The sequence below is a fragment of the Trichomonas vaginalis genome, chromosome III (assembly GCF_026262505.1).
Source record: "Trichomonas vaginalis G3 chromosome III, whole genome shotgun sequence".
NCBI classification, from domain to species: Eukaryota; Parabasalia; order Trichomonadida; family Trichomonadidae; genus Trichomonas; species Trichomonas vaginalis.
Window position 1 is genome coordinate 1,162,347 of NC_067205.1, and position 12,107 is coordinate 1,174,453.

At 36.4% G+C, this 12,107-nt stretch overlaps 1 protein-coding gene and 2 pseudogenes across 3 annotated transcripts, besides 1 other annotated feature; 2 read left to right on the forward strand and 1 right to left on the reverse strand.

Annotated features, from left to right (window-relative positions):
* Positions 1-11,594: part of a mobile genetic element that runs on past the window's edge.
* On the reverse strand, positions 7,269-8,130 carry TVAGG3_0618660 (annotated as a pseudogene). The gene has a single exon. A coding segment is annotated over exon 1 (862 nt).
* TVAGG3_0618670 (uncharacterized protein) lies at positions 8,660-8,812 on the forward strand (the record flags this gene model as incomplete). Its single annotated transcript, XM_051240282.1, has 1 exon — positions 8,660-8,812. One exon carries the CDS (start codon positions 8,660-8,662, stop codon positions 8,810-8,812), a length of 153 nt encoding a protein of 50 aa, XP_051086869.1.
* Positions 11,189-11,588, forward strand: TVAGG3_0618680 (annotated as a pseudogene). The gene has a single exon. A coding segment is annotated over exon 1 (400 nt).
* Positions 11,595-12,107: the final 513 nt, after the last annotated feature.

The window sequence follows — 12,107 nt, forward strand, 5'->3', positions numbered from 1 at the left end:
GTCAAACTTAGCCTTTTGCCATGGACTCTTTACTAAGTTCCATGGAAATCGTCTTCGGACAATCCAGGGAATAACGTTATCATCAGTGCGAGTGAATTTCCTTACATCCTTATAAAACTCTTGGCTGTCTGTACAACAATGAACAACTGAGATAGTTAAAGGTCTGAGCTTCTTTAAGATTATCGACACATTTTGTTCTCTATTTCTTAACCAAAGAGAGAACAAAGTCATACGTAAGAAAGACAGACATCTTGCATATTGGGTAAAATCTTCCAATCGTAAGATTGGCAATTTCGGTTCGAAATGTATGTCTACTTCGGATCTTGCTTTTTCTGAGTTTCTGTTCTACGAATATCTTCTCCGTAAGCATTTCCTCATTATCGGGTCTTTAAACTAGAATGTATACAACTCATATCTATAGGCATTTACTAATAAGACATCTCTTTTGTAACTTCTATCAACTAGACAACATGCAGTTAGCCTTATAAACTAAACATAGACTCTCTTAATAAAATCTTTGAAACGAATTGACGGTTTTGGCAAACGTGAGCAACGAAGTACCTGAACCAAAAGTCACAACTAACCATAGAGATGGGTATTCCTTACAGTTCTCTGTGTGGCAGCCGATTTTAAGATAAGTGATTAGTCTTACCCGACCCAGGTGGTGCAATAGACCGTTATACCATGGGTGGGCGTGAAGCGGAGAAATAGAGAACGTGTCACTTGGATATAGGTTCCTGTGACGGAGCATTGGTTCTAACTGCCTCTGCTGTGGTTGTTTAAAAACAATCTCAAATTTTTGTCAAGTCAGCAAACTTTTTTCTAAATATTTAGAAAATAAAAATTATTTTTATCTTTCGAAAATGCTAGCGATTCGCAATCTATATTCAAGGGACAAACTTTTTCGACAGCAAAACATCTGTCGACCATGAAAATCTTACAAGGTAAGACAAGAAGGTGAAATTGTGTCTAAGTTCGTTCTGGAATAGACAAAAACATAAAACATTAAGCAAGCGATCTTAAAATTTGTCAATGACAAGACTGTTGACAGAGAGACGCCTCGTTGGAGAGAAAGTCCAACAAAACTTCTTAAGAAGCAAAAGAAAGACACATCGCTGTTTAAGAGATGAAATAGAAAAACAGAGAGATGAAGCTTATTAAAGGACAAAGAACTTTTCATAAAATTGGTTCGGAGAAATTTGACATAAACTCCACCAGAAGAAGAAGAAGAGAAGAAAAGAAAGAGAAAAGTAAAGAGAAGAAAGAAGAAAGAGAAGAAGGAGAAAGGAAAAGAACCTGAACCCAGGTTCCAGAGAAAAAGAAATTTGACATGTAAAAAATAAATTCTTTTAGAACATTTCCCGTCAATGTCAATGTCTCTTCCTCTATTGAGACAAAACACTGCTTAGACTCTTAAATCTTTTACGCCAATTACCTGAAACTTCAAACTATCTAGACTCATAATATTCATATCCTGCTTTCTGGTCATAAGGTAAACAGTTGTAAATGCTCTTGCCTCTTAAGTGAGAACCTTCTGTCAAAAATCTTTGACTGCTAACAAACCTTCTATGTCTAACGTCTTCAAATTATCGCACAATTTTGTAGCACAATAGCAAACTTAACTGGTTGCAATCGTCCAAACTTTGGTCAAAGTTAGACTTTTCCAAAATGTAGAATAAACCATTCAACAAGCGAAGCAGATTATCGATTCTAGTCATGACATTACTTTGTTACTGAGATGAATTTTGCCCATCTTTCTATCGGAAAGAAAAATATGTTTTTTTAAATTACTCAATGAATAAATTTTTTCTTGTATATGACGCGTCTGACATCAAAAGATTTTGACATTTACCACCAGAAGTACGTTAGTACAGCGCCATATAACCATACTCTGACAATATGTAATAACGTAATCGTACAATGAACCTCCATCTAATGACACAAAGTCAGTTTTCATCTATAGACAAGTCAATAAACTAGCTGTTGCTTCTAACACATGTTTGTCTCCTTCGGTATATGTGAATTTGTCTTGGAATTGAACTAGAATATCTAATGTCATTAAATATAAGAACTAAGTGTTGAAAAGTCTAGATGGTCAAAGTTTCGCAGTCGTCAAAGATGATCTGTACTTGCATATGAAAGAATCTGACTTCTGACACGACATATCTTCTGTCAGAACTTTCTAACTTCATCGAACAGATTGTTTGAAACCATAATGAAAGTTGCAACATTTTCACACAAACTCTTTGGCTTTATACTTCTTTCAACAGACTGCCAACTTGTCTGTTATAAGAACTCTTCAAAATCACTTGAGTTCAAAACTTTGTTGTATCTATACTTTGAATTCATGCAAACTACTAAGTTTATATCTCCGATTGAGGAGTGAACTTGCCACAATGTGCTAGAGTTGTTCATATTCGGATCGAATAGCCTCTAGCACAGTTTTGCACAAAATATCTTGTTAAAGAAGTATCTACACGGTTCTTGTTTTGCCAATTAAAGATGAAGCAGTTTAATTTAGCACTTGGGATGTTGTAGAGAGTTTTGCAAACGCAACATAAGATAACTCATAGACCTTTCGTTTCATTGCATAAATTTCTTTGACAGGCTAACCAAGGCTTCTATAATATTCTCCATCACTTGTCATGAATTGATATCGTGAAGATAGAATAGTAAGTGGAGAAGGTGTATAAAACTTTATATACCTAACTGAAAAATCTCTAAACTTTGACAATAATATATCCAAGCATCTAACATCTTCATCCAACTTGTACGACTTTTATTTTCTTAAGTTCTGTCTAACATTCTTGTTCTGAAACTATTGTGCTCTGGTTTTAAAAGACAACATCCCATTCTTTCATGACATAACATTCTGGGGCAGAGTCAACATAAATGACTAAACGTTTCAATTCTCGACTGCTTTGTTATAGTCCCAAATGGACACATATTTCTGAATGCTTGGAAGTCATAAAAATACTGAAACATCTATTCTGTACATTTTTTATAAAATAGAAAATAAATATTTTTTTTTATTCTTGACTTTGTTGTCATGGCATTTGTTGTTCTTGAGCTATTTGTTGTTGAAGTTGTTCTTGTAATACAATACTTTCAACAGTTGCATCTTCCAATTCGAAACTTTTCTGCCGTCATTGACAAATAACATAGGACATAAAAGTTTTACAGAACAAGTTTGCGTCAAACTAAGGTTAAGTTTATTTGCTAAAGTGTTTGAGTTTACTAAGCGAAAATTCTGCCATTCGAATGAACAATAGGCAACCGACAGAGAAAGTATTGTTTTATACGCATAAGTATCTTTTGGTCATATAGTTTTTCTGTCACATTCGAATACACTTTTGAACCTAAGTTTGAAACAATATATAAAGATTAGGTGGCTTAAAGTCAATGGAAATAGACATTCCTTGTATGACACCTTTTCCGTTATAGGAAACTGTTGGTAGTAAAAACCAAAGAAATAAGTTTTGTATTATAGCTCATATTGTTTATAGTAAACTCAGTGGACATCCAAACATAATGAAACTGCTTAGTTGCAGCACATGTTACACCCGTACTTAAAGTATTAAATAAGTCAACAAAACCTGTTGGTGGTACTATCTGAGTAAGTATCTTCAAGGAGTAATTTTTTACCATTCACAACATAAAGTCTTCTGGTGTCAAAAGAGCAAAACAGGCTTTAGTCGTCATTGGTTTTAAAGTTAGTTTACAATACTGTCCTTGAGGACTTTGTAAGTTTGTTGTTTTAGAATTATATGACTCAGGGTTTTTAGTCGGTTAGTAAAACCATTATTCTTCTGCCATTACTTAGCAAATAAATTAATGAAATGTTGTGGTCGTCAAATATTTTATAACGTCTGGGAAACTATATTTTAAGTTCAACGTTTCACCTCCTTTCTAACGTATATCTTGTCAATGACATTATATGAAACACCACAGCAAGCAATGTCGGGTTCTATTTCTTTGATGTTTATCAGTCGTCTGCCTCTGTCAAAAGTTTCATGTTCTTTCAAACTTCAAGAGGTGCAATGACATATGAGTTCACTTTACAGGGTTGTGTTCGACCAAGTTTTTAACATTATACCTAAAGCTTGACAAATCCTTCTCCTGAGTTTAAAGTTTGTTTTTCAGTTGTTGGTAGTCGTTTCGATAATATCTGCAACAGAACTTAAGTCTCTGCTAACTTCAGGTATTGGTTTGTTTCTTTTACAGGAACAATTGTTATACCCATCTTCGTCTTCGTATGGTTTCCCCACTTCAACATCTCTTTCTTTGACATTGAACAACAACACTTTGAACTGTTTGTTTGAGTTGGTAATTTAACTTCACATCTGCCACGCCCATTAAACTTTTGAAACATTACGCTTTCTATTTTTCGGAGAATGACATTTACTTAGATAAAAGATGGACGTTATTCGAGTATCTCTTCGAATTGAAGCAAAACAAGTTTACACACACAAACAATACACATTACATTGACAGATAAGTTCTTTTAACACAAACAATGAGAAATTGTTATAGAAATAGCAGTCTTGCTGAACCAAAATATTTCATAAAGCAAAGAAAGTTGGTATAAACGAATGGTGAAAGTTCTTGAAGCAGACAAAAATATAACAACAAAACTGACATATTTCTAAAGGTAAGTTTATAATACAATTTATGTCAAAACTGGCGTCTGTCAATATTGAACGGAGAGAGTCAGTTCAAAACATACTTACTGACCTGCTGCCAAAACTGCTCGATGGAAGCTGTCGTTATACCAATCATGAGGAGACCCAGCAGTTTCATCGAACGAATCTTCAAAAGAGCATCTTCCGTGAAAAGTGCTATTGGTTTGTAAACTTCTTTTGCTTTCATTCATCTTGGACCGTCTCCTTCACCAGTATATTGTATTTGAACTGTACCAACAGTTGAAAATACCACCCATAAAGTCTTCTGAGTCAGCAAATGGAATGCCAGCCAAAGTTTGAAACGGTCTCCATTTGTATATTGAGTTTTTTGACCTCTGTATGGGGTCCATACTTTCACATATGGCATAATAGAACTTGCATTTCAGGGTTAATGTTGTTGTGAAGTTGTTGTTAAAGTTCATAGCATCTAATGTCAAGTTGTATGACCTCCATATCCTCAAACTGTAGAATATTATTCTCTTGGATAATATTTGCCATCTATGTTTAATGAATATTAATACGGGTTGTAGAAAACAGAATAGTCATTTTAGTTCGTCTGAACATGTACAAACATAGTATCTGCATGTTTCATTGCAGTTGTTAAGCAATATCGTTTTGCAACCTGGGTCAGCACTTTGGTTTCCACACTTCACCTGCAAAGTTCTTTGACAGATATTTTGGTGTATAGGGAACATAAGTGGAACTGCAATATATTTGGCAGCTAAAAGCATTTGAAATATCTGGGGTCCAACATATAGACTGCAAGTCTGCTTTTCTATTCTCTTGGCATTCAAACTTTTTCGCATGTGAACTTAACTGGTCCCAAGCATCTCCAGCAGCATTGAAATAATAGTTTACTCATGTGTTGAGTTGAGAAAACCAAAGTCTAAGTTCAACTTTGTTTGCCAAAATGTCGGCGAATGACATTTTATTTTCCCTTTACCTCCGTAAAGAGTGAATGGGTCTTGTGTTGTGCAATGACTAAGTTATTTTTGCTTGGAGTAAGTTTCGATAGAAATTTTCCTGCAGTTTGGCAAGTATTCTTAAAAACCTGAAGATGAGGAAAGTGACAAAGGAACTCTAAGTTCAGATTTTACTTTGGTTACTGCTGCTGCATTTGCCAGAAAGGTTAACATAAACTCCTGGAACGTTAGGGTCAAGTCTTCTTATTTTTCTCAAGTTGGCATACTGGTCTGTTTTTCTCAGCTTGTGTGTACTGAGTTTCTCAAAGCGAACCATTCATAGTTTGTGCCCATGTTACTGTTTGAAACTAAGTCAGAGTTAGAAATATATCTTATATTCCCATGAAAACTTCTGGAGGCATATTTGGTACCGACATAGAAAATTCCTTTGCACTTTCTTTTCAGACAACTTGCAGAAGGTTTTATTTCAATGTCTTGTTCCCGTATAAGAAAGAGTTGTCAATAGAAATATATGAACCTGTCGCAAGCAATATCTCTGTTGTTGAAGAACTTCTCAAACTCACCTAACGTTTCCATAAGAAACAGCAGTTGTAATTTCGTAAGTTCCAGGAACTATTTCTGACCTTCTAATGGCATTGTCGCATTCGTTATACCTACGAAACATTCCATTCAATGCATCCAAAACTGTTGGCGTTATATTCTGAGCGCGTACATTTCATATGAGTAAAATATAGAATAGTTGGATTTTATATGTCAATTATAGAACCACGTGGACCAAGCTTTATTTCTCCCTGACTGAGTTTTTTAACTCTTCTTTTTCCTTCATGTGCCCTCTGCTTGAAGTTGTTGCATCTTTGCATATGTTCATCTAGTATGTTGAAATTTCCATGTCCTTTTTGCCTTTTGGCTCTGGTCGCCGCCCATTCTCAGGTAACCTATATCCTAAGAAAGATTTGTCATAGTCTGTATTGTGAGTCTTCCGCGTTTGTTTGCATGACTCTTTCCCTGATGTTCCGGTTCAAGCTCTTCAAACAGAGCTTGTCCATATGGTATATAGCTGTTTCCCAAATATAATGTTGTTTGTAGCCATTCCTGGTTTTCTTTCCATGTTTACCAACAATATCTTTTGTGAATGGGAAAGCTTTTACCCAATCTTTCATCTTGCGTCATTTATTTCTGGAGTTGGTTTTTTATTTTGTCAAGGAACGATGTTTTTTCAATACTAACATTTCATTTGGTACTGTCCATTTGAGTTTTCTTAAATATTCATCCCTTCTCAGTTCATTTGTTCTGCAAAGTAAGTGTTTTATGACATTTTGTAAACTTTCATTTGCAAGGTCATGTACATAGGTTCTTCTTCTTCTCCCTCCCTAACTTTCTTTCTAAACTCTTCACCAAATATACCATCCTCTATGGTTCTGTGTAGTTCTTGAGATAATATGTTCTAGAACGTCCAGGTGTTAATTGGGATTGGACAGGAATGACAAAAGGTAAAGGATATGATGTTAAAGACGACGTTAAGTTTGCTATAAATTGTTACTGGAGTAACACTGAGGGAGGAGGAAGCCATACACATCGCATTACAGGATATGCAGAAACAACGGGACAAAAGTAAAGACTACATGCCACCTTACATGACAGTTTACGCATGGTATAGAAATGCTTAGTCGTCATTTTCAACTTCTTTAGCATATTCGTCAGGAGTTGTCTTATATTTGTTAGGAACTGTCTTTGAAAGTATACCACCTTGAACTTTGACAAGTTTGAAACGAGGTCTGACAATAGTAGTTTTATCTTCTGCTTGCAGTCTGTACATTTTGCCATGTTTGCCTAAAACTTCATAATATTCTCTTGTATACTTTCTTCTATTTTTACGAACACGAATGCGAGTACCTGTCGGTTCCCATTGTTGTCATAGTCAATAGTATTTTCATATGGGTCGCGTTTAGGTATTTCTATTTTTACTTTGTCACCTTTCTTAAGTTTGAAGCCTGGCATTCTTTCTTGTTTTCCTTTTGACTAAACTATTAAATATATAGTCTTTCTCTAAGTCAGGGTTGTTTTTCATTTCTTCGGGGGAATGGTTTCCCAAACCTTTTTGTTTACGGCTATTGTAAATATTTAAAACTTGTCTCATCTTTGCCATGGAGAAGTGTCTATACTTGTCGTCATATGACATTTCATACCTCACCACCTTGTGGTTGATTTAAGTCTCTTAAGATTTTTATACAACTGTCAATGACACCAAGAGCAGAATGGTTTTGGTCGACAATGAAATATTGGTTTACATTTTTTGAACGCAGATAGTTTTTAATATCGTCTGATTTGAAAGAACTTTCACAGTCAGATGTCAGTTTTGTTGGATGGTATTTGTCAACGAATATTGTCAAAGCAGTTTTCACATCTAAAATATTTTTGGACCATAATGGTATGGCTTCACAGTATCTTGTGTTTTGACCAACAAATATTAGCCAGTATGGTGGTCCATCTTCTCTATACCTCGGAATGTTTTCCAAGATATCCATAAACCAAGCATTTGGTGTTGAACTAAAGATTTTTACCATGAGTGCTTTCTTTGTTGCTTTAGAAACATAGGGTCCTTGTTTGGATTCGTCATTTTTAACCCATAAGAAATGGGTTTATTTGGCGCATTAGCAGGAGTTGCATCCAGATTTTTACCCGCAGTGGGAACAATAGCCAGAGGTGCATTTGGAATTGGAAGGAAGATTTTGAGTACATTAGGTATACTTAAAGAGAAAGCACAACCTATTATACAAACTGTACAGAAAGGTTGGGATGGTAGCACGAGATGCAGCAAATCTTATTCCAAATCCTGAAACAAGAGGAAAAGTTCAAGGATGGATGGACAATGTAGGAAGACAAGCAGGAAACTATTATAACAAAGCAAATGACTACTATAACCAAGCAGGACACTATATGGACCAAGGTGAAAGATTCTTTAACAGAGGATATAACCATGCACAACAGTGGGTAAACAACAACCAACCTCAACCGCCTCAAACGTGGGGAATGTAAATTTTTTACTGAGATGAAATGAACAATACAGCATTGAGACAAATGGGTTCAAGATGGATTTGTCGACTTCCAGCAGTTACACAACGTGTTTGTCAAGTTCTTCCTATACCTCAGGAAGTTTTAGACCGACTTAAAAAACAACAACAACCAGTTGAAAACAAACCAAACTAAAATTTTTTACTGAGATGAAATGACCGAAGAAGTTGAAACGGTAGATTTGACACCACAAACAAAAAGTTCAGAACCATTGTCAAAACCTGTCAAAGAACTTACAGATGAAGAGAAAAATTCAATAATAGAAAGTGCCAGGTCTGGAAATACAAACCCTAACTATAAAGTCACTTTTCATAGAAATGGAACGGCTAGTATCTCAAAAAAGAAACAGACTCTCACAAATAAAATATTGAAGTCTGAAGGAGCTTTCGAGACAACAGATGGAAAAGTTTACTTCACTGACCAACAGTTCATTATAGAACATCTCATTGACTTAGAGTCGAAATATTCTAAACTTTACAACAAACACAAAAAGTTGAAAGGAAAACAAAAACAAATGGCATATGATATTTATGAAGATGTTGACGACACAACTGTTCCTGCAGTGAGGTAAAGTCAGAGGAACCGAAAAGTGACGAAAAACCGATAGAAGAAGAAAACCAAAAACTGAAGATAAACCAAAACCAAAGTTTAGTTTCCAAACTAAACCAAGTCAACCTTCATTAGCTGGTATGGGTTGGCGTCAAAGACTTATGGCAGCAGGCGGTTATGTAAAGTAAAGAAAAATTTTTTTTATTTTTATAAAAATGCCCCCGTATAGAATGGATAGAAGGTCTGCTAGAATAAAAGCAGAGTTAGAAAGATATGGTTGGAGAAGTTTCAAGAAGTTTAAATATAGGAAGGGAAGACCCATAAAAGTCTATGACAAACTGTCTGGTCTGCTACGAAATGGACTTGGAAACAGCACGCACAAATTATCCAAACAGACTAGAGAGGTTAGAAGAAGAACGTCTTATGGACATGCCTTCGATGTTAGTGAACCTCAAGTTGAAGGACACGACGGCTTTGCCAGATTCTACTGGAAACATGACGAACAATTGCATCCTTTGAGAAGGAAAAAAGGAAAAGGTGAAGACGCACATGCTCCCATGGAAAGAACAAGATATGCATATGAAAGTACGTGAAGTTAGAAGTAAATTACATCTGGTCGAACCTTTACAGTAAATTTACGAAGGAAAGAACAAAGAAGGCTTCATGGGTGTACTTGCTGCCATACAAGACGGAAATAAGAAAGGACACAATCTCAGATTGACCATAACAGATTTGGATGGTCACATTTACTATGCACATGGCAATGACAAACAGCTGCAATGCTTCTTGACGCTTTCAAGACTACAAAGAGAGAACAAATGGTTGACTCCGACTCAGACATTTTGAATGCAATTGAAGGAATTGCAAGTGTCAAGTTTCGAATGGTACCAACCTAACCTCAAGCAGTCAGACAACATGCTGGATACTTCCCGTTCATAAATAAGTCTGACATTGACTTGACAAGGTATGGAATTTACAATTCAATTGAAACAATTGTCAATGAACCTTGCATTCTTACATGTCTCAGGAACTCTGGTCTTGTTACAGAAGAGAAGATGAAGTATCTTGAGTCATGTGTGAAGACAAGGTACATTCTCAGAGGTCAATTGGCAAAAATTGCACCGTTGGCAAATGTCAATATCCGAGTCAACATACCTACAGCTAAAGGTTCTTCACATGACGACTATGTTGTTGAGTTCAAATTTACCATGGTTGAAGATTGTAAATTGTCCACAACCACTTCATGTTGAACGAAAGTCTTACAAACCCCATTGTTCGGAAAAGGCAAGTGCAACATTGTCAGAGCTGTAAACATTCTTTTCGAGAAAGGTTTGTTGGAACCAATTCCAGATGACAAGCTGACAGAAACTTTTGTACCAAAAGAGACGAAACAAACTTTTCACTGTTAGCAAGACCAAAAGTTGTTCCAGACAAAGTTCTAGTACAAAAGAAGTACACAATTCCACAAGGAGTTGGATTGTTCGGATACCAACCTGAACCAGAAGAACTTCCAATGAGGTTGCAAGAACTTCAAGATGCTATAAACAAACTTCCATTGAGACATCCAATTGACGTCAAATTGTATTGGAGAGCATCTGAGTTAGGTCAGAAGGTTTTATATGAAACAGGTTGCTTCGACGATGTTTATGAGATAACAGGAGAAGTTTCTCAGAAGATAAGAGACTCACTTGAATTTCCACAAACTGGACCAATTGGTTGCGACAAGTTCGACTCAGATGAAAAGATATACTATGTCGACCTTAACGCTGCGTACATGAGGTTCGTCCAATATATCCGACTGGAATTCCAAACGAAGATGGAGAGTTCCAGGAAGGAACTATACAGTTGGAAAAGTCATACAACAACTCTATGATATTAGGAAAGCTTCAAACCCCAAACTCGCAATGACACTGAAATTGCTTATGAATTCGACATGGGATATTCCATTAAAAACCTCAAGAGATGAAGAGTAAACATTATGAGAAGGTCGACAACTTTGTTGAAAGGTTTTCTCCTTTTGTTTTGAAGTACGAATTCACTCAAGGTCAAAGTGGCTTAGTAACCACATTAAAACCTATTGTCGAACATTGGTCTTACCCTCAGTTCGCAAAGGCAGTCCTTGACAACTACAACAAATTCTTCTCCGAAGTCAAATCCGAAAGTTGTGGTTTACTATGAGAACATTGACGCACTCATGACGAACGAAGAAGGGTACAACAAACTCATTGAAATGGGCATGGTCGGTGAAAAGATGGGTCAATTCAAATTGGACAAAATTTTCACCGAAGTTCATGTCCTCTCCAAGCGTAAGTACTGGGGCATACTTGAAGACGGCACAGAAATAAAACATTGCATGAAATAAAAAATTTTTATTCGAATTTGAATTAAAATGTGGGAATTCTTGGGAACGGGAAAGGCTTATTTACTTGAGGAACAGGTAAAGGTGGTGGAGGTGGAGGGGTGGCAACCAGTCCATTTATATTCCTTCCTAGCTAATTTCCGTTTAATTTCATGGTCGCCCTCGGAGTCTTTGAATCGGACAGGTCGAGTTACACCATTCTTGGTCTCAAAACTCATATATAACCTGTTTGTCTGTATTTTCGTCGACTATGGCACGAGACACGAACATTGACCAAACGGACAAAAAGTGTCATTTCGGATGGTCACGCAGCCAATCGCATTCGAGCACTTCGAAGAAGCCTTACGTTCCAAGGGAGAGGGTGTCTGGTGCAAGGCAGAGGTCATGAACTCTACGAGCAGTACATCCTCAATGCCTGGGAGGACAAATCGTCCTTGGATTGGCAATTCTACCAACTCCTCTGGGACGACCTCCTACGCAACTGGGATAACGAAAGAGCCCAATTCAAAGGTAGGGAACTAA